Source organism: Girardinichthys multiradiatus, chromosome 2 (genome assembly GCF_021462225.1).
Source record: "Girardinichthys multiradiatus isolate DD_20200921_A chromosome 2, DD_fGirMul_XY1, whole genome shotgun sequence".
Classification (NCBI taxonomy): domain Eukaryota; kingdom Metazoa; phylum Chordata; class Actinopteri; order Cyprinodontiformes; family Goodeidae; genus Girardinichthys; species Girardinichthys multiradiatus.
In genome coordinates this window covers 4885690-4909733 of record NC_061795.1, presented here as the reverse complement: position 1 = coordinate 4909733, position 24044 = coordinate 4885690, and the positions used below count along the sequence as shown (strand labels likewise).

Here is a 24044-nt window from a genome sequence, read left to right as displayed (position 1 = left end):
TGTTATTAGAATGTTTTATTCTGTTAGAGTCTCAGTATGTTATGAAAGAAGATCTACATCTTTAAACAGTCAGGATAAGGCTGTTTGCTTTCAGTTGGATGTATAGGATGCAAACATAATCTGCAATCATTTTTATTGTCCAAGAATAAAAATCACTTTTTAAACTAACTGAGACACAAAGAATAAACAATGAAACATCTGCACAATGTGGAGTTTTACAATGAGAATGGATCAGATGGTGGCAGACAGGTGTTAAATCAACTCTGCAGTGTTTCTGGAAGCCACATTAACATGTGCAAGAGGTGACATAAAATGCACATGTGACATGTGCATTTTAAATCCCATGAAGTGGTACATCAGAAGTGGCAGCTAAGCAATATTTAGATCCAGATCATCATATTCCTCAAACTGCTATTGTCTAAACTCTAACCACTTGCTGGCCCTGATAATGTAACGGTTGACACATGTACCGAACAATGTGTGGTTTAGGGGTTTAATACATCATAATGTGGGCAGGGCTTTAACAAAAAGTGGCAACTGTAAATGAAATCAGTGCAAGAAACAGAACGCCCACCTTTCACCCTAAATCGAAGACAAAACAGTGCAGTTCAGGGAAACACCTACTGTTACAGTAGCTTTCTATATTGAGGGGAATTTTAGCCATAATGTTAACACAACTACAACTCATCATGTCCATTGTTGTTCTCTGTGCTCGGGGACAAAGATAGAGTGGCTGACTGTCTACGCTATGACTTTCTTCTTGCACTCCACGGAGCAAACTAGGAAGTTCTTCACCGCCATGAAGCGCTGGCCGATCAGGCACTTGGTGCAACCGGAGCATTTGAAGCACTCCGGCTCGGCGTGCCAGTGGTGCTCACCGTAGGAAACTCTCTGAGCCTCAGGCTCCACAGTTTTCTGGCAGGAAGCACATTTCTGGGAAGAGGAAGAATATCATGACATCATATCAAATACTAAGTCCTTCTACATGAATATTTCACATATGAATACATCTTTGATCAAATAATCCATAACATTAAGGCACATGCAAACCTACCCCAATGTTTACAATTAAGGACAGGTATGGAGGTATATACAGAAATATAGCAGCTTTAGTGGAGATTATCCACGTATTATCATGCTGCTGAGTGCTGCACATTCCTCCCATGTTGACAGTATTATATGTTTCACACAAAGATTTGATGTTAAATTTTTATTTCATTCAACTTTACGGGGCTCTTTTTTTTTTTTTTTTTTTAAGAAAGATTACCTCTCAAACTAGAGCACCAATCATGGTGATGGCATTTTCCTTTTACATTCCACTGGTGTTGATTGTACAGTCATACACAGACAGTTTTAAAGTTGAATCCTCCTTTGCAGAGGAGTTTAGAAAAAGACAGCATCTCACACCTGGCAGTTGGCGATAAGTCCCTTTAAAAACCAATTCATTGATTGAATATTTCTATAGCAAATAAATAATAAAACTCTTCTATCTAGTGACATAAAATCGATTCAATTCAGTTTATTTATGTGACCCAATTTATATACAGAATCGTAATGTCCATTAAATAATCCACTCTTCAGATCTGTTAAAGCCAATGGCACCCAAATAAATGATCCATAAAGTTACCAGAGTTGCTGTTCTGCTGAACGTAGGTTCTGATCTGGGAACACATACGCTGGCAGTAGAAAGCAAAAGGGCTGTTTAGTCCATTAAACATTTGACATCTTCCTGTCTTTGTTAGTGCAAAACGTTTTGGCTGATGAGCACGGTGTTGATATTTTTTTCATGGTGCAGGGTCATTTCTTCAATAAACATTTATTTTCTATTTCAACTGCATTACAAAGAAATGATTTAAACATAGAGCATTTGGAGAAGTGATCAAACAGTGAAGCAGTATACAGAACACTTTATTTTGTCTAATAGATTTTTAAAAATTAAATAAACAGGACTCCGCGAGTCATCCTAAAGAAATATTTAGCTCAGAGTTTTCTGCAGCCTTGATGTGTCTTCAACTGAAGCTGCACCTGATATGCTCAACATGATGCATTTCAAAGTCTAATTTTTTTATCTCTTTGTGGTGAAATGCATCCAAAAACATAAAGAACTAGCATAATGCGTTGCAATGCATGCAATGTGAGTTCAGTAAAAACTGAGTTGCGGTCAGTGTTTGTTTCATTTAAAGGGGACATGTCATGCTTTTAACATTTACTTTTCCTTCCCATAGAAAGTACTCCTGGATCAGTGCTTCTTTGTTCTCTTTGTGTCTCTGCTCTGTTCTCTCAAATCCCCAGTCGGTCGTGGCAGATGGCCGCTCACACTGAGCCTGGTTCTGGTTCTGTTGGAGGTTTCTTCCTGTTAAAAGGGAGTTTTTCCTCTCCACTGTCGCTACATGCATGCTCAGTATGAGGGATTGCTGCAAAGTCAACGCCAGTGACTGTCCACTGTCTCTACATGCTCATCCAGGAGGAGTGAATGCTGCAAGTCACTGACTGGATGCAATCTGCTGGGTTTCCTTAGACAGAAAAACTTTTTATCCAATTTGAATAAATAACTAACTCTGACTGCACTGTTCAATGGTTAGGATTAATTGGAATGTATGTACCTGACTTTTGTGAAGTGCCTTGAGACGACATGTGTTGTGAATTGGCGCTATATAAATAAACTGAATTGAATTGAATTAAATCCTTCATTTTCCCACTTAAATCATTTAGTTGTGGCTTATATAAACTGCAGTGTTTTGGTCTGAACTTCTTGTTATTGTAGTTCCACAGGCTTCTCTTTTAGCCCTGTTCTGAGGAGCGTCGGAGAGCAACTCGTTTTGGTGCCGTCTCTTTAAATGTTGTTATGGGGCTTCAGAACCCGCCCCCCTCCAGGTCAAAGAGCGCTGCATTTTAAGTTGTTTGCCCATTTTTGTAGTTTGATAACAATTATTTGGCGCTGTAGAAACACGACAAAAACTGCAAAACAATGAAAACTGTTTATGTAATAATAATAATAATAATTACACAGTACGGTTCTGTCCTCAAGGAGCTAAAAGCAGCACACAGTTCTAACATAAGAAGAAGCTACTGCTATCAACACAATGTCCAGGACGTCATATTAACACACAATAAATTCAAGTCTAAAATAAAGTTTGTTGTAATTGTAGCGTTTTTCCAGTTTACTGCTCTGCTGCCTCCTTCGTTACCATAGACAGAAGGAACTGACCCCTTAATTAGAAGTTTTTCAGCAAATTCTTCTTGATACTGGAGGAGGTTGATGAAGAACTCTTCCTTGAAATGCTTCATGCAAACAAAGAGGAATTTCCCCCCTGATGTGGGAACATTTCCATGAAAAATAAAATTTAACCAGGCACTTCCAAGAGGTTCTGGTGCTGGGTGACGGTGTAATAAATTGTGTGGGTTAATACACCCAACAACCGAACCAAACTTATCCTCTGAGCGTTGGCATACTTGAAGCTTGGACTACAAAATCGCAGCGAGAAATAAATATGGTGGATATCCCATATGGAAGTCCATGGCCTTATTTCGTGGTTCTTCAGCAAATAATGTGACGAAACAGGTCCTGCTTAACACGTTCTGTTTTACACTGTGTGTAAAACAGAACGCATGGGGACTGACTATTAATAGACTGACTATTAATAGACCAAAGAACAAGAAGTTCCTCAGTTGAAATAATTACACTTTGTAAATAACCATCAAATGTAAATGTTAGAGCAGGTTAAAGGTTTATCACGTTTCAGGCAAAAAGACATTTTGAGATGTTTTCAGATGGTAAAAAGATTTTAAAGATGGCTTCAGGCTTTACTTTGCCTAGCTGTTACCTCAGGTCTCTATTACAAGACCAATTTTATTTAAATAACCATCTGATGTAGTTAACCTCTCCATATAAGCCACCATAAAAACATCCAAAATATCCACTTACGAACTGCAGTGGACCTCCTTGACTACTGGGAGCAGCTCCAACCTGAGTTACTCAGGTCTTCATGCGTTCCAGGTTGAGAATTACAACTCATTTACTTCAATAAAGACAGGAAGACAGACTCACCACAGCGTAGTTTTTCATGTAGCAGGGTTTGCAGATGGGCTTGTCCTTCTCCATCACATACGTCTCTCCAGCCAGAATGCAGTCACAGTCGAAACAGCAGAAATGCTTCAGATGCCAGTTCTGTCCCTCAGCTTGAGTGTACTCATTACTGAAGATCAGCTGGGGACACACATAGAAATGTTGCAGCTTTCTAAACGAAACATGCATTTTAGTTAAAACACTTTCAGAACTAAGAGCGACTTATTCTTATCACCTCATCACAGCCGGCACATCGAGGCTTCTCACTGTCACCATAGTGGCGTCCACAGAACATTTTGCCTTTCTTCCAGAAGTAAATCATGTCCACCAGTAGTTCGCTGCAAGTGGAGCACACAAAGCATGCTGGGTGCCACAGTTTGTCGTAGCCGGCCCGCTCAGCATAGACGGCCGGCTCCCCCAACAGCATAGGCTTCTTACAGTGATGGCACGACTTGAAAACAAAAGTTGAAACAAGGTTGACAAGGTTGAAAAGGGCATGTAGTTCAAACTGAAAACATGAAACCCTTCACTGAATCTTTTCAAGGTCCAGTAAGTTCAACTCAAGGCTTTACTGGACCTTTATTAAAATGATTACAATTTAAATTCAGAACCTAAATAATTTATTAAAACAAACATGGGTGAACCTTCCTTAATCCTTCAGAGTTAGCCTCCCAGTAACTTATACAAGTCAGTGTTAATTTAGTGAAGGAAAACATTTTGTCCATTTTCAACAGTGACCTTCTAACTTTGTTCAAAGAAAAAAAAAATCTAATTCTAGACTTTTTGTTTTAAAAATAGTCAATGAGACTTGATCTTTACAATAAATCCACATCTTATTTATGATTTTTGTTTTTATCCAAAGATCATATCTCCATAAATGCATTCCTCCATGACTTCATCATTTAGTCAACTACAGTGGTGAAAACAAGGATTTGACACACTGCTGATTTTGGAGGGTTTCTACTTGGAAAGCATGTAGAAGTCTTTAATTTTTATCATAGGTACTCTTCAACTATGAGTGACAGAATCTAAAACAAAAATCAAGAAAATCTCATTGTGTGATTTTTAAGTCATTAATTTGCAATTTATTGCATGACAATTATTGTTCTTTAGGTTGTTGGTATGCTGGAAGACCCAGCCACGACCCATCTTCAATGCCCTTATTGAGGGAAGGAGGTTACTGGCTAAGATCTCCTGATACATGACCCCATCCAACCTCCCCTCAATATGGTGCGGTCGTCCTGTCCCCTTTGCAGAAACGCATCCCCAAAGAATGATGCTTCTACCTCCAGGCTTCATGGTAGGGATGGTGTTCTTGGGGTTGTACTCATCCTTCTTCTTCCTCCAAACACAGCAAGTGGAGTTTAGACCAAAAAGCTCTATTTTTATCTCATCAGACCACATTACCTTCTCCCATTCCTCCTCTGGATCATCCAGATGGTCATTGACAAACTTCAGACGGGCCTGAACATGCATGGCTTGAGCAGGGGGACCTTGCGTGCGCTGCAAGATTTTAAACCAACAGGTGCAGTTAATGCAGGTAATGAATAGAGAACAGGAGGGCTTCTTAAAGAAGAACTAACAGGCCTGTGAGAACCTGGATTCTTACTGGCTGGTAGGTGATCAAATACTTATATCATGAAATAAAATGCAAATTAGTGACTTAAAAATCACACAATGAGATTTTCTGGATTTATGTTTTAGTTTCTGTCACTCATAGTTGAAGAGTACCTATGATAAAAATTAAAGACTTCTACATGCTTTCCAAGTAGAAACCCTCCAAAATCAGCAGTGTGTCAAATCCTTGTTTTCACCACTGTAGTTGAGTAAATGATGAAGTCATGGAGGAATGCATTTATGGAGATAAGATCTTTGAATAGTGGAGCTGGTAAGAAGAATTCTGTTGGAATTAAGTGGGATTGTACGGCAATAGATTCCTCTTGTTTGTGGCCTGCATCAATTGTATTTTTGTCACTGAGTAGAAACATGAATTTTTTAGCTAGAACTACAACACAGTAAATAATCAAAAATGTGGACAAACGTAAGACTTTTTTAAGGGCTCAGATTGAAATTATTAAATTTAGGACATAATAAAACAAATTCTAAATATTTTTTATTAGAAATGCAAAAAAACAAAACAGATTTTTGTTTTTTTACATGCTAAACAATAAAGTAGGCATGCAATACACAAGTGGACAAAATTGTTGGTACCCCTCAGTTAATGAAAGAAAAACCCACAATGGTCACAGAAATAACTTGAATCTGACAAAGGTAATAATGACTAAAAATTCTATGAAAATGAACAAATGAAAGTCAGACGTTGCTTTTCAAACATGCTTCAACAGAATTATTAAAAAAAATAAACTCATGAAACAGGCCTGGACATAAATGATGGTACCCCTGAAAATGATGTGACCAAAGGGACGTGTTAAATCAAGGTGTGTCCATTAATTAGCATCACAGGCGTCTACATTCTTATAATCAGTCAGTGGGCCTATATATATGGCTACAGGTAGTCAATGTGCTGTTTGGTGACATGGTACCACACTCAACATGGACCAGAAGAAGCCAAGGAAAGAGTTATCTCAGGAGATTAGAAAGAAAATTATAGACAAGCATGTTAAAGGTAAAGGTTATAAGATCATCTCCAAGCAGCTTCATGTTCCTGTGACTACAGTTGAACATATTATTCAGAACTTTAAGATCCACGGGGCTGTAGCCAACCTCCCTGGATGTGGCTGCAGGAGAAAAATTGATGACAAAACAAAGAGACGGATAAAACGAACGGTAACAAATGAACCCAAAAAATCTTCTAAAGAGGTTAAAGGTGAACTCAAGGAACATCAGTGTCAGATCGCATCATCCAACGTTGTTTGAGGCAAAGTGGACTTAATGGGAGACGACCAAGGAGACCATGGTTGAAAACAAATCATAAAAAAGCCAGACTGGAATTTGCCAAACTACATGTTGACAAGCCACAAAGCTTCTGGGAGAATGTCCTACGGACAGATGAGACGAAAATTAAACTGTTTGGCAAGGCACATCAGCTCTTTGTTTGCAGACGGAGAAATGAAGCATATGAAGAGAAGAACATTGTCCCTACTGTGAAACATGGAGGAGGTTCTGTTATGTTCTGGGGCTGCGTTGCTGCATCTGGTACAGGGTGTCTTGAATCTGTGCAAGTTATAATGAAATATCAAGATTATCAAGGGATTCTAGAGAGAAATGTGCTGCCCAGTGTCAGAAATCTTGGTCTCAGTCGCAGGTCATGGGTCTTTCAACAGAATAATGACCTAAAACACACAGCTAAAAACACCCAAGAATGGCTAAGAGGAAAACATTGGACTATTCTGAAGTGGCTTTCGATGACCCCTGACCTAAATCCTATTGAGCATCTTTGGAAGGAGCTGAAACATGCCGTCTGGAAAAGGCTCCCTTCAAACCTGAGACAACTGGAGCAGTTTGCTCATGAGGAGTGGGCCAGAATACCTGCTGAGAGGTGCAGAAGTCTCAATGACAGTTATAGGAATCGTTTGATTGCAGCAATTGCCTAAAAAAGTTGTGCAACAAAATATTAAGGGTACCATCATTTTTGTCCAGGCCTGTTTCATGGTTTTTTTTAAATAATTCTGTTGAAGCATGTTTGAAAAGCAACGTCTGACTTTCATTTGTTCATTTTCATAGAATTTTTAGTCATTATTACCTTTGTCAGATTCAAGTTATTTCTGTGACCATTGTGGGCTTTTCTTTTATTAACCGAGGGGTACCAACAATTTGGTCCACTTGTGTATTTCAATAAAATAATCAAAGTGGAATTTTTGTAGATAAGGAATTTGTAAATTATTGTAGATTTGGAACATATGGACCTTTCATATTTGTCTTATTAAAAAAGGAATACATACTTTTTTTTTTTAGCATAGAGATATACAACTGACGAACGCTTTGTGGGGGCCAGATTTGCACCATACTTCAATTATGGACACACACCACACAAATTCATTCTGAGGGCCCACAGGAGACACTTCGGGACACCCTCCTCTGCAGTATATTTAGTATTGCTGGGTTTCATTTTAAAACTGTCAGAAAAGTCTCTTCCCATCCTGAAAAAATAACTTGGTATGTTGCTCTAAAAAATAAAAATCAATATTATTATAGCCTTCACATGAGGATGCTGAGATTCCTCTCCCACAGCCCATAATAGAGAACTGGTAATGTTGAATCAAAGTTGGGGTCATGGCTCCCCTTAGTGTCCAGTCTGGGAATCACCAGTGTTCTGGTCCCAGCAATGCACTGTGGAAGGACTTGGTACATTTAGAAATGTGTTTAACCATAACTCTGTCGGCTTTCACTGAAGGTTTGACAAACACCTGGCACTACAGGAAAATGAAGAGATATTACTGATGGTGATTTACAAGAAGACATCATGTTGCATCCAGCTGAGAAGGTCTACAGCTGTCTCCAAATACAGCCCTCTACTCCACCCTCCTACCAAATGTAAAACTGCAGCTAAATGCATTCCTGCCCATTTACAGGTCCTTCTCAAAATATTAGCATATTGTGATAAAGTTCATTATTTTCCATAATGAAAATTTAACATTCATATATTTTAGATTCATTGCACACTAACTGAAATATTTCAGGTCTTTTATTGTCTTAATACGGATGATTTTGGCATACAGCTCATGAAAACCCAAAATTCCTATCTCACAAAATTAGCATATCATTAAAAGGGTCTCTAAACGAGCTATGAACCTAATCATCTGAATCAACGAGTTAACTCTAAACACCTGCAAAAGATTCCTGAGGCCTTTAAAACTCCCAGCCTGGTTCATCACTCAAAACCCCAATCATGGGTAAGACTGCCGACCTGACTGCTGTCCAGAAGGCCACTATTGACACCCTCAAGCAAGAGGGTAAGACACAGAAAGACATTTCTGAACAAATAGGCTGTTCCCAGACTGCTGTATCAAGGCACCTCAGTGGGAAGTCTGTGGGAAGGAAAAAGTGTGGCAGAAAACGCTGCACAACGAGAAGAGGTGACCGGACCCTGAGGAAGATTGTGGAGAAGGGCCGATTCCAGACCTTGGGGGACCTGCGGAAGCAGTGGACTGAGTCTGGAGTAGAAACATCCAGAGCCACCGTGCACAGGCGTGTGCAGGAAATGGGCTACAGGTGCCGCATTCCCCAGGTCAAGCCACTTTTGAACCAGAAACAGCGGCAGAAGCGCCTGACCTGGGTTACAGAGAAGCAGCACTGGACTGTTGCTCAGTGGTCCAAAGTACTTTTTTCAGATGAAAGCAAATTCTGCATGTCATTCGGAAATCAAGGTGCCAGAGTCTGGAGGAAGACTGGGGAGAAGGAAATGCCAAAATGCCAGAAGTCCAGTGTCAAGTACCCACAGTCAGTGATGGTCTGGGGTGCTGTGTCAGCTGCTGGTGTTGGTCCACTGTGTTTTATCAAGGGCAGGGTCAATGCAGCTAGCTATCAGGAGATTTTGGAGCACTTCATGTTTCCATCTGCTGAAAAGCTTTATGGAGATGAAGATTTCATTTTTCAGCACGACCTGGCACCTGCTCACAGTGCCAAAACCACTGGTAAATGGTTTACTGACCATGGTATCACTGTGCTCAATTGGCCTGCCAACTCTCCTGACCTGAACCCCATAGAGAATCTGTGGGATATTGTGAAGAGAACGTTGAGAGACTCAAGACCCAACACTCTGGATGAGCTAAAGGCCGCTATCGAAGCATCCTGGGCCTCCATAAGACCTCAGCAGTGCCACAGGCTGATTGCCTCCATGCCACGCCGCATTGAAGCAGTCATTTCTGCAAAAGGATTCCCGACCAAGTATTGAGTGCATAACTGTACATGATTATTTGAAGATTGACGTTTTTTGTATTAAAAACACTTTTCTTTTATTGGTCGGATGAAATATGCTAATTTTGTGAGATAGAAATTTTGGGTTTTCATGAGCTGTATGTCAAAATCATCCGTATTAAGACAATAAAAGACCTGAAATATTTCAGTTAGTGTACAATGAATCTAAAATATATGAATGTTAAATTTTCATCATGACATTATGGAAAATAATGAACTTTATCACAATATGCTAATATTTTGAGAAGGACCTGTATATTAGCGTAACTGTGAAGGAAAAGCTTTCTGAAGAAGGAAAAAACTCAACTCGCCCCACCTGTCCAGCAGTCAGTAGTTTCCTGACAACGAACACTCAGTAATTTAACTTTGAACCAGATGTTTTTGAAGCCGAGAGTAGTCTGTCTAACTTGTTACCAGATGATTTGCAACAGAACTGCAGATTAACCTGGACAAATTATTTCAAGCCTTCACAATAAATACTGGACTCTGCTTCAAATAGCACTTCTTAAACGTAGTTAAAACATCCAACAGTATCCTCTCTGCTGGTAAAAATACAACTGAATGATGATGCTATAGTTGTCCCTGGTGTGCTTACACAACATAATGCAGAAAATACTCTGATCAAACAGCTACAACAACTGTTGCTAGCAGCAGTAATGATAATACCATTATTGCTCAAGCTAAACTGATAACATGATGCAATTTCACACAATAATGCTACAAACATGTTACAGTTTTTTTTTATATATAAGTTTTCTTTATCTGCAATATTTAACCTCTGGAAATCATAAAAATCTGGATTTTTATTTAAATGTTAAAATGTTGTTTCATACATAATAAAACAAGCATCTCTCAATCATATGATGAAAAACTACCAAAAAGTCTCAACTAGATCTTATTATTATTATTAGCTTGGATATTTCGAGCTATGACTAAGGTAATTACACACTACCATACAAATAATGAGAAACAATAAAAATCTAAACTTCTTACAAAGTTCTTCTGTGGAAGTCCAACGTTGATGGCTCCAGCAGCAGCAGCAGTGCCCATGGCTCCTCCTGCTGGTCTGAAGCCCTCAGACTGATTAGCCCCAGACCCTGAAGCTGGTCCAGCTCCACCTGCAGCTCCCCTTCCTGCAGGTACAAATCCACCAAAACCAGAACCTGCAAGAACTGGTCCAGAATTAGCTCTACCAACGTCAACTCCTGGTATGTTTCCAGCCCCTCCAATACCAGCTCCAGGACCAGACTCAGACCGTCCAGGTGTAGCTCCGGCCGTAACAGCAGCTGCACCCTGTCCACCCGCCTGAAGCTGAGCCATCTCCTCAGGCAGCATAACATCTCCGACTCCCAGGGCCTCATCCTTGCATTTACGGACGTACTGCTGCATTTGCTTCACTTCAGCAGGGCTCAGCTCATGGCACTTGGAGGGGTCCTGGTCGTGCTCAGGCAGCTGACGATCCATCTGCTGACGACGGTAAATGGCCCCCTCTGTCCCAGCAACCGGACGCTTTTCAGGTGGGAGTAGTTCGATGTAACGCACAGCCTGATGGAGGGAAGACAATTCAAGCATAATTTAGCTACTGATAAAAGAAGGATGAGAAGAGGACAGAGCTGAGGGGAGAAAGGAGAGAACCAATCTGAGAGAGACTAAAGGGAAACTGTTCTGCCTTGTATCACACATATAACCACAGCATGCCTCTTACAGATACAGCTCTAGACTAAACAAAGACAAAAGCAATAAAGGCTGAGTAGAAATCATTGGAACAGTAAGCACATTTTACTGAAACTAATAACCAAGTATTGTTATAAATGTAAACCTTAAAAATGGCAACTGCAGACATAAATAGGATGAATTATTTAGGGTTCAAAGTAGAAAAGAGAAACTTTCAACCTAGATTTTTTGAGATGTCCTATAAATGAGAACACTTTTTATGTGTGTCTATATATATATACACATCAAATAAATGGAGCCTGCACATCCCAGATTTCAGCAACAGTGCGTTTATGGAGCATAATAAAATGTATTTCAACAACTGATTTCCCGCACTAAAGTAGTGAAAGAGGAAGAGTAATTCCTCAATAAACCACTGAGTGTCGCTGTAGTGCTGTAAAAGTTCCATTCCAAACAACCCTAAAAACTGTAAGCATCATTAAAAAGTTCCTCTAAGAGCACCTGACACTGCTTTAATACCCAGGGACCACTACTGACCTCCCATGTGGGAACCTTGAAGCTAGCCTAAGATAAGAGAGTTCACTGAGGAACCATTTTACCTACGCCTTCGGTTAAATTCTGCCAGAGAGATGATGCTGTCTGCAGGCCATTCTATGATGGATGGATGCTTTGCTGTATTTGTGGGAGCATCATAACTTTTTAAAGAATGGTTTAAGGTTTTGGAGGCTGATAAAAATACTTTTTGGAACATAGCTCTTCAACCTGAATAGAAAAAGTTATTTACTGACTGATTTAAAGTCTTACCAGATACTTGTTGGCCACTGGTGGTGCCCACTCATAGGTGACTGATTTCAGTGGAACCTCTTGGTTGACTGGAACCATGCTGGCTGCTGTAGCATTGGCAGTAACTGGTACCTTATTTGCCTTGACTGGAGTTACAGTGACATGTGTGGCCTGAACCTGAGGCTTGCCCTGAGCTTGTGATGGAGAGCGTATAGGTGCTGATCCTGCAGAGGTCACAGCAGGCTGTTTGGACCCCGCCGTTGTGGAAGGGGGTACAATCGTAGAGGAAGCAATAGGGGGCACTGTGTAAGCAGTGCCAGGGCTGGACAGAGTGATGGTCACCATGTTGCCCTGGTATCCAGGGATGCCGTCTGTCTTTAGTTTGGCTATGAGGCCCGTGTACTTGGTGTCTTCAAACAGCTTGCCAACCTTCTTGTTTTCCTCTGAATCCATTGACACATCATGTTCCGCAAGGCCGCACTTACAGTTCCGACAAATTTTCCTGCACGAAAAAATGGGAAACAGTCTTGTGACTTTAATGCCTGGTTAACACAGCAAGATTGTCGGTTAATTTTCAAAACCCTAGAGACCCCACACGCAACGATAAAAAAACCCGTAGATATAACAGGTGTGGTCCTACAGTGTGTGTTGTAAAGCCACACATCAAGCACAACACACCCCACGATAAAACTTCACTCACACACAGACTAGAAATCTGGCAAAACCTGTGAGGATCAAACGCGAGTTCAGAGTAAATAAACATGGCCGACGAGAAATAGTTTGTGGACTAATTTTAACAGAGAAAAAAACATTAGAAAAAGAAAAGCAGTTGGTTAACAGAGTGGAGACGACCATGGGTTCTTTCCCCTGTTTGAGGTTGGAGCGGTCCTGACGTCCTCCAGAGCAGACTAGATTATCTTCTAAGACTTCATGATAAACAGTGCTTCCTTAAGATTGTCAGAAGGGGAAGATCGAGTCAGAAATCAGCATAATTATCTTGCCGTGTGAACTTCACTTGCAGGATTATCTTAGAAGAGTTTACATATTCCTTGAAGCATTCAGAAAACATTTTCCTCAGTCATCAATGTATTATTTTACTTTTAAATATAAAAAAAATATCTGTTGTCTTTGCTCTTTTAACTTTTAGTTGATTAAATATTTGTTTTCTTGATCTTTTTGTAATAAAGCAAATTGCATTCTATTACATCTCTCTTTAAGCAATAAACCAGCATATTCTCCTCAAATAACATCACCTTTAACAAGCCTCAACGCAGCCATCTTCATGCTTGTTGTCAACTATGATATCATTTATGACTAGGCATGCTTGAGCTTGAACAAACCAAACTTTAGCTGTAAAGAGGAATAATACCTCAGCTTTAACTGTGTTAGCTATTTACCCACTTTAATGAGCGATAATCCAAAAAACGTATAATCATTCCGACCACGGGATTCCTGTGACCCACAAAAAAAGCAGCTCTACTTGGAATGAAAAGTTTGCACAAACTAATAGTTTTTCTGATGACAAAGTTAGGAGATCCAGCCAGAAGTGCTACAGTTTTACAAGCAGTGGTCTCACTACTTGGGAATGACTGGCTTTAATAGACTGCACAGTCAGAGTTCCCAGCTAGCAGCCTGGAGGGCAGTTTTAACCTCCTACCATAGCTGATCTGTAACATTAAGGATAACACAAACCAAACTGTTTCCCTGTGTTTAAAAGGTACACCGTAGCCATCACTTTTGTTAAAACTAAACAAGAACGACATGAATCTTTGAGGGGTGTCTGATCTCCAGAGCACAGTAAGGCTGTGAACCCCTGCTGCTACCACAGCACTGTAATTAAACCAAGGAGGAATGACATCAGACTGGCCCAATGAACAAAGCCTTTTGTTTTCCTTTTATTATTTCTAGACAGCCATGGTGAATTATGCAGCACTACAATACTGACTGACCATAGAAGAGCTAGAAATGTCTCCCTCCCTAAATTCTGACCCCCTAGATGCACCAATGAATGAATCAATTTTGTCATTTTAAGCATCATCTAATAAAAACTGTTTAATCTATCTACCGTTTGATAATCAGTGTTATAACCAATAAGAAATTGACCGGTGACCAGGAATGAAGGCTTTTAGGACAACTGGCCTCAACCAGCAAACAACCGGTTCAAAACTAAAAAGATATTTCTGTGATCACTAAAAATACATAGAAATGAACAGTTTGAGCTAACAACACTGTTCTGTGTGGAAGTCAGGGAAGAAGACTTGAAGTTAGCCATTTTCTGCATCAGTGAGGTCTTTAAAAGAGAAGTCGGAGAAAACAAGAAAGGTAAGAAGCTAATTCGACTGTTTCTTCAGACATAGAGTGAGACTTCAGCAGGTAACAAGAAGGCTAAACATACTACAGCAAAAGGACTCTAGTTGGATGCAAGCCGTCCGTTGTGGACAGTAGGCCATAATATTTCCAGTGCCATGCTTGCAAACACTGCTTGCCAATACACATGTGGACACAGTCTCCAAGATACTAAAGGTCAAGTAGAGTGCTGGGGTCATCATGATGATTGAAAAGAAAAGAGTGAAGAAAAAAAAACAGGGTAACAGCAGTCAACTTTTACATAACATGTGGCAATAACAGACAGCCAGATGTTTTGCCAGTTTTGTGCTGCCCTAACCCAACACAAATCATCCATATAAGACACTAAAGAGTTTAAAGTGTCAGCTGCATAATAATATTGGCTTTTTTTAAATACAAGTAAACCCTTGTTATAAAGTGACTGCTGTCTCACACACAACGTCACTTCTGCTTCTTATAAATAATGAGCAGGTGCGGCATGGAAGCTGGAAACCCCTAACCAGCTAGATTTTAAACAGAAGTTGGTATCAGCTAAGTTTGCCATTAGCAGGTCAGAACTTTACAAGAACCAGAGAGCAGAAATCAGTGACTCTTAATACAGACAAATCAGGACATTTAACTCCGCTCACTTGGCTTGCTCTCTTCTTTTCTATCTGTCAAATTGCACTGTTAGACTTAAATAGTTGTGCAAACCTCCAGAAGTGCAGTTCAAAGCCTTCGCATTTGTCCTTGCATTTTAGGCAAGCCGCTCCAGCACCAAACTCGTGGCCGAGGGTCACCTGTAAAACAGAAAAACAACAACATGAGCATTATTAATGTTTAGGTTTGACGAGAGGACGATGATTATATCTCTAAAAAGGTATTAGGAGACGCTGCAGAGCTGGGGTAGGCAACTCCAAAACTCCCATAGTTGACCTGAACAACAACTGTTGACCATGAGTCTTGAATTGATGAATAGACCTGCTAGAGACAGAGATCAATTTATTAGCCAACTTTCCCTTCCCCCTCAGGCTTTCTATCTTCTCTCCAGGTTCTGACCTTCTTCTACATCCCACAGAAAGCGACAGGATGGTTTGTAATCAAAGAAAAAAAAGTGTCATCCTGACTTTGAACAAAAAACAATCCAAACTTTTATTCTTTCAAACCATCTTCACTCTTGCATCTGTTTCTCTTTAAGAACATCTGTGTCAGACAATGACTATATCCACCTTAGTCCATTACTGCTGTTCGTTTCCATATATGGTCAACTATTCAATGAAGCTCAAAGCCTCATGGGATCCCAGCAGGCACCCCTGCTATCAAAAGACATATTATGACCCAAAAGACACTTGCTGGTGAGGAATGCAGACAAAGACTGTCTGTAGCAATGGATTCTCCCTCACAGAAGGTTTAGCAACGGCTGCAAAGAGTGTGGGAAACAAACAGCAATAAGATTCATGGTGATGATTAGAAAGTCAACCAGACCACTAAATCCCCGAGGCTGAACTGCACTCTGGAGCTTCCTCAGTTAGACTGAAACAAAAAATCCACAGAAAACCTGGAGAATCAGAAGAAGACCAAGCTAACAGGTCAAGACATGTGGTGGTCTAAATATTTACCAGAGGAAAGTGAAACAGAAGGGTGTGTCCAGTTTCACCATCATCATCTCCATGCTCACTCCACCACCAACACAGCAATCATGACAAAGTATAACTGAGGGTAAGCGTTCTTTTATACAATGCAGGGAATGTCAGATCTGTTGCAGATGCTTCAGTGTTTCTCAAACACAGAAACTTGTACAGAAACGTGATGTTAAGTGACATTAGAAATCATGTCTTTTCTTCCACAATGACGTGCTTCTTCTTCCCAACATGTACATAGATCTTTGTGTTTGTACCAAGACTAAATGTGCAGCTTGTGTAGGACTCTACTTGTGTCACTGCATACAGTCGGAGCCCCACAAACTAAAATAATGCTTTTAAAAATAAAACGTAGGCTATCTCCGCACACCAGTTGCGTCAAGTGTAACTGTTTTACTGCAAAACGACACGATGCCTGCATCAAATTATAGTTTTAAATACACTGATTTTATTGATGCTTTCTTTAAACCAGCAGTGAACAAACTGTGAAATTAATAATCCCATCCATACTGCAAACAATTATCATCAATGACATCCAGTCATTACCCTTCCATAATATCCATCTCAACAGATGTTTTAAACACTAAATAAAAATGACTTCAACTCTTATAATTTAGCATTTTGAACATTAATGAAGGCCCCTACAGGCCTATTTAAAAGGATTCTTTAAAAAGCACCTTTTTTTACTGGACTCTCAGTTTATAAAGTGGACACCTTTCCGAGATAACTAGTAAGATTGCATTTTCCTTGCAGAGATAAATTCTGTAAAAAATTGAACTCGAGGCTGGTAGAAGCAAACTTTGCGTCTATTTAGGGTACCCTGCTGGTCTTAGCAATCCGGTTGTGTTAAAAGTCCTAATTTAACAGTATATCCCAATTTCTATTTGTTCAATAAATCATGTGAATGACTGACGTGACGCATTAAACTGAACAAAGCTGGTCGAGTAGACCATGTAATTCATTGTTTGCTTACAAGTCAACTGTAAAGCAGATTGTATCGTGCAGAATACAAAAAAGATCACCTAAAACATAGAGTGGTTTCCTAAGGTATTCCTAACCCTTGAACTTTTCCACATTCACGTTACAACCACAGACCTCTATGTGCTTCTATGCAGTCAAAACTTGAAAATGCTTTATAACCGAACCCTGCCACTTTCTTCTGTGTCGTGGTCTTCATGATGCTGTTTGTTCACTAATGTTCTCTGACAAACCTCTGAGGACTTCACAGAACAGTTGGAGTTATATATTAGATGAATGTGGTCTGTAGAAACTGGATTTTGTTGTTAGAGTACCATGAAAAAGGGGCTGAATAGAGATGCCAAACTTGTTTTTTATTTGTACATTTTAAAAACATTTTATTTTCCTTCCACTTCCAAACTGTGTATTATTTTTGTGCTGACCTTAAACATAACATGCCATACAGTTTGTATTTATTGGTTTTGTAACATTGGGAAAAAGTGACAAAGTTCAAGGGCTTCCAATGAAAACCTCCGTTGTATAAAAACACTGAATTGTCTTTTAAAACTAGTTCACACCTAAAAGAAATCTGATTTCTATTCATATTAAACTGCATAATATGAGCTACAACAGTAACGTTTCATTTCCCTTTGGGATTAATAAAGAATTTTTTTTATGAAATATTGACACAGTTAAAGCAGGCACTGCTGAAATGTTTCAGTTTGTGTCAGGCAGTTCCTTGAAGAGCAGCTTGACCAGGAAGGGAGTGACTGCGCTGAATGACAACTCAAAGTTACCAACTCTCTTCTACGTCTACGATTTTAGAGACGACTTTGAAACTAAAACAAATTACTACAAACTGGTTTTAATTGTACTCGAGTTGAATTTTTACTTTTCTCAGGTTCAACATATCAGTCGGAACCGCCTCCGAAGTAATTAAATCGTAACCATTGGGTCAGTATGGCGAGGTTTTGTCGCCACCTGCTCGGTGCTCGGCGCACCTTCCCGGTTGTTCTCACCGCTATGTAGGAGGCTCCCAGGAACGGGACGACTTACCTTCTTCATTTCTTTCTCTATGTCCATCTTCCTGTCTGTGTGTACGAGGCGGTTACTGTCTGAAGCAGCGTTCCTCACAAGGAGCCTGCTGCAACAACCCGGGACAGAGAGACAAACCAGCCCCTCACTGCTCTCCTCCTCCAAGTCCCGCTGCTCGCGCTCAGCCACACGCGTCAAACACGGAACAATCAGGGATACAACTTCCGCTCAAATATTACAAAATAAAACACGTCTTTTCACGAATTACGAACCTCGAATATTGTCGTCTACGTGGGGTTGTTAGATGTAATGTACCCAACGAATTTCTAATGTCCACACAGTGGCAGTTTAATAATGAAAATATATATTTTTTTGTCAGACTGTATTTATTTGTGATGGTGTCGTGTCGGACAGAGTTACATGTTGTTCATGCCAGAATGAACAAAATGTTTTTTTTCTTCAAAATGGGAATCAGTACATTTTCATGTAACAATAATACAGCCCAAATGAAAATACAAAAAAAAAAATAAAAAACAGCAAATAGCAAATAACATAAATCCGTACTATTAATAATTCATAACAAACATAATGATAGGATGAAGAAGAAAATTACTATTATTATTATTGTTATTATGTCTGAAAAAATAGTAGTAAAATGTTGAGTAGACACAAAATAGTTGTTTAACGGGTGTATAAAATATATCCGTTAAAGAGTTACTATATCACACTCTTCCTGGCGTCGTTGTTTTTAACTGTGAAAACAGGATATCTGTATTTCCGGTTAAATCTTTTCACACTTAAAGTCCCTTTCTTCCAGTGGTCCCGTTTAGCGTACTTCTCTTCTAGCGATCGTGAGAGGGGTGCTTCCGCTTTGCCACATTTGTATCTAAACCTGCTAGGAACAAAGAAAACAGTCCATTGAATGAGGGGCAGTCAGCAGAACGCCAACATATTCAACCTGCTGTTGGACAGGTTTTGGATGTATAGCTCTCAGAACTTTTAAAGTGACATTAGCAATTTTGATGGGATGTTGATAACTGATTTGCAATGGTTTCAGATATTAAGAATAGTAGTTTTGCATGTAACAGCGGACAGTAAAATATTCCAAAAGCCACACACCACAGCTGGTGTGTTTTGTGATGTGCTGCTTGTGGTTTTTATTAAAACTCAGAGTCTGTGGTAAACATTCTGGGGAACAGCTGCTGGGTTGCATCCGTGACAGGAAACAGTGGTGGTTAGTAGCTTCCTGTTAGTAGCTGCAGGCCCTGTCAGAGGAAATGATACCGTCACAACCTAACAGGTCATACATGGTTTATCTGTTATGGAACTCTGTTTAGTAAGCACTTACATACAACTGATACAGCTGTAATGCCTTGCAAAAACACTAAGGAGTGTGCAATGGTGACGTGGAAAAAAAGCATATAAGATATTTACAATTTTTATGTAAAAAAAACAGAAACGTATGGTGTGCATTTATATTCATCCACCTATGCTCTGATACCCCTAATTAAATTCTAGTGCGACCAATTACCTTCAGAAGTCACCTCCATAGTGGGTGATTTTATCCAAGTATGAATGCAACTGTTCCTTAAAAGATTTGTAATGTCTCTATTCCACACAAACCACAAATTACACAATTTGCCAAGAATTGCAAAATTTTGGATTTTCAGTTGAATCTTAATAACTTCCTAGATTTGTAACTGATACATATTTTATTCTTAGTAGTTCTTGCAATTCTTGAGACATCTGAAATATGTGGCAAACGTTTTGAGCTGGTTTGGTGCAGAACTCCAGCTCCCCATTCCAAAAATCTCAGTTAATTCTTAACAAATTCGTACTTCATTCCTAGTAACCGATTCCTAAACGATTCATAGGCATTCCTATATATTCTTAACTCAATCTGGGATTTGTAAAGCTTTGTCTTGAAAACGAAATAAAGGCTTTCTCGTCTTCCACTTTCATCTGATTTAGATACCATATTCTAGCCTTCTTGATTGTGTCAGTCATGGTCTAACCCACCACCTGGGGGAACTTCTCCTTCCTCTCCGAAGTAGCCTTCTCCTGGCTATCAGCAGCTGGTGTTGATACCAGGGCCAATACTACAGCTGCTCTACTTTTAACATCCATTTTGGAACTGATACCCAAGCAGAGATGTGGGCCATTTTATTATATCATAATAGAAAATCCCACAAATTGTCAGAAATATGAATAAAATAACATTGAGTCATACCTGATTTGTAGATACATTCGGTCTATTGTCAACTGATTCCTAATGTTTGTGCTGTATTCATAATAGATTCTTGCAAATCGTACTGAAATCTTTACAATATGAATGCAAATCAAGCTGAATCTCACGATTTATCTTTTTCTATCATACCTGTGTCGTAACTTAATCTTAGGACGTCACAAATCTGACCAGAAAATTTGTTGAATTTCACGAAATTATATTTTTGTAATTCTTGGCAATTTATGTTATAATAGCAGTATTACCACAGAGACCTTCAATGACACTGTCATTGAAGGGCTCTGTGGAATAGTGGTATTAGACAACATTAGGTAACAAACAGAATCACAAAGACCAAGGGACATAGCAAACAGGTTAGGGATAAAGGTGTACAAAACTTTAAAGCTATTGAACAATTTCCCAAGCTTTCTCACATAGAGATATTGTTCACTGTTCAATCCATCATATGAAAATGTAATGAATATGACATGACTGCAAACCAACCAGGAAATGTCTGTCTACCTAACCTGGCTGTCTACCTTACTCTGGTTAATGGTCTCCAGGCAGAAGGCCATTAATCAGAGAAGAGCCAAAGAGCCCATAGTAACTTCAGAGGAGGTGCAGAGATCCAAAGCTCTGGTGGTATATGCTACTGGCAGGTCAACTATTAGTTACCATTTACAGAAAATAGGCAGGCAGATAGTCATTGTTGAAAGCTTGCAATATGACAAAATGTGAAAATGTTCAATGGGGGTGAATACTTTTGCAAGACACTTTAGCTTTATTGGCAGCCGTCTACTTTTCCATGATGTTGTCTGACATACTAAAATGTTTTTAAAATGCAACAATGAGGGCAGGAAAACTGCATTAGATTAGATGTTTTGGCAGAACATGTATGATTTATCCAGGGATGACGTGTTGCAGCTGTAGACAGGGAGAGCATTCCAGAGGGTAGGTAGGGGGTGTGACACAAAAGCTATATCACTGGAGCTTTTTTAGTGGGGTGTGAGGAATGAAGAGCAGTTCATTGTCAAGAAAAATGTAAAGTTCAAGACAGTCAGACAGATGTATAAATTAGAAAAATTATGTGATTCGTCCAAATACAGCCTGGGAATGCTGTCATAGTGCCATGCGGTCCGAGCATGCTATCACACCAAGACCAAACAGAACCTTTTATTCCTTCTAGCCTTCTTTGTTTCCTCTGTCAGAGACACTGTCTGGAAGCATTATACAAGAGATGGAGAGTAGCTATTCTGAAATATTCAAAGCAAGAAAAGAAAGTTATATTCCGTTTAGCAGAAAAAGATCATTCACTTTAAGAACATTCTCATCAGCCAGCCTGTGTACATTAAACACAGAGCTGTTTCTGTTGAGAGCTGAATGGTCATTTGTTCTAAATAATTAACAGGATACACTTTGTTAGTTTGTGTTCCAAAGAGTATTTGGAGTGCAGTTATAATGCTGTGAAACTAGACTGGAAGTGTTGGAGCAGGCAGGGCTGAGGCTCGCTGAGGTTTGTGACAAACTTAGTCCGAATGCATTTGCGAGCTGGGACACAGAAACAGCGCTGATAAAAGCCAGGAAACCCACTTGAAAGCAGTGGCTGCGCCGTCACGTTGAGGATTAAAAGAGCAAAATGGTAAAAGGGTGCAATAGAGCGCCCTCCGCTGGACAAAAAGCTTACAGCACCTGGTATTCCCAGGCGGTCTCCCATCCAAGTACTAACCGGGCCCGACCCTGCTTAGCTTCCGAGATCGGGCGTGCTCAGGGAGGTGTGGCCGTAAGCCAAACAACAGCCTCATCACAGCCATTTTATGCAGTGGAGCAGCTGCGTGGAGTTTTCTCCGTGAATCGCTTTTTACTGTGTTCACCCTGTTTTCTTGAATCTTCTTCACTTTATTCTGGAGATCAACGTCTGGGATCAATCCTGACCCGTGCTGGACCACTGGAACAATGAGCCACTGTTGCATTTGCAGATCCTTCATTTTTTATGTTGCTGAAAACACACATGTACAGCGTCGTTAAATAATCATGCAGCAGGTGGCTTTTTTAATCGCTTCATTTTGTGTGCTTGGAGTAAGTGAGTGTGTGTATGTCTGGGGGTGTCTTCCACAGGGTTAGAGGGCCTCATCTTGGCCTTCCCTATGTAAAAAAGGTAAAAAGACAATAACTGTCAACTTTAACCTTTTAGCATTTCAGTAGATAATTGATTTGCAACGCAATAACATAAAAAGCGGCTTTGAGCAACTAAAAAACAAAAATTATTGTAAATTCTTGTGCAATTTTTCCATGTCCCAGCAGGTGTGCGCAGATAAAAACATTTTCCGGTGTTTGCGCAACATGTATCGGTTCTGGGAGGGTACAAAACAGAACGAGGAATTCGGGCCGTGTTCTAGCAAGATGTCTCTCTTTCAGCCACTCTGACAGAGTTGCTGATGTTTTTGGGATTGTTCGTCTTAGATGTGTCCAACGGGACTTTAATTCTGCGGTAGAGAGACAGGAGGCGAGCATTAGTGTTCTGCCCAGCTCCGAATCTGACCGGTTTTGATTAAAATCGTTTTCTAGTTTTTTCTCACCAGCCAGGATATGTACATTGAACACAGAGCTGTTTCTATTGGGCGGGATACAATGCATTATTGGACAGCTGAATGATCAGCATGTATGGAAGTGTTCAATATTAGATAAATAAATGAGACATGAAATAAGTATCTACATCAATAAGTAATAGATAATGATTTAATGTGACAATGAAATTGGGAAATGATTGAATGCATATTAAATTCTCAGCTCGTTATTATGAAATATATTTCATTTTTCATTGAAAAAAAGCTTTATAATATAAAACAAATTTCATTCATTCATTCAGACAAGAGCGGGTGTGTTCAGGAATGAATGAAGAATTTTCATGTAAAACTTCATTTATTCATCTTCTATACCGCTTATTCCACAGTGGGTCACAGGGGAGCTGGTGCCTATCTCCAGCAGTTTATGGGCAAGAGGCGGGGTACACCCTGGATAGGTCACCAATCCATTGCACAACAACACAGAAACGTACAGGACAAACAACCATGCATACACCTAAGGGCAATTTAGAGAGACCAATTAACCTAACAGTCATGTTTTTGGACTGTGTGAGGAAGCCAGAGTACCCGGTGAGAGCCCACACATGCACGGGGAGAACATGCAAACTCCATGCAGAAAGGCCACCAGCCGCGAGTCAAACCCCATACCTTCCTGCTGCAAGGCAACAGTGCTACCAACTGCACCACCATGCAGTCCCTTTGGAAAAATCCATTTCATATTTACTCAGATTAACTTGGTTGGATATTGAAACTTGTTTGTAAAGGCTTCGGAAAAAGACTGTACCTTAACAAGGGGAAAAGCTAAAGCTGTATTGTAACTGATGAATAAATAATTTGATAATAGCAACCTCATCTAACATCTCAGACAATAGGCAGACAGG

General features: G+C 39.8%; 1 protein-coding gene and 1 pseudogene across 1 annotated transcript; both read right to left on the bottom strand.

Annotated features, from left to right (window-relative positions):
• tes (testis derived transcript (3 LIM domains)) lies at positions 1-18548 on the bottom strand. The gene is made up of 7 exons (XM_047354221.1): positions 18379-18548; positions 15440-15525; positions 12422-12902; positions 10937-11488; positions 4302-4517; positions 4049-4207; positions 1-933 (listed from the first exon to the last, which is right to left on the bottom strand). Exons 1-7 carry the CDS (start codon positions 18403-18405, stop codon positions 742-744), a joined length of 1713 nt encoding a protein of 570 aa, XP_047210177.1. The 5' UTR covers positions 18406-18548; the 3' UTR covers positions 1-741.
• A 3710-nt stretch (positions 18549-22258) lies between these two features.
• On the bottom strand, positions 22259-22367 carry LOC124861588 (annotated as a pseudogene).
• Between the last annotated feature and the right edge of the window lie 1677 nt (positions 22368-24044).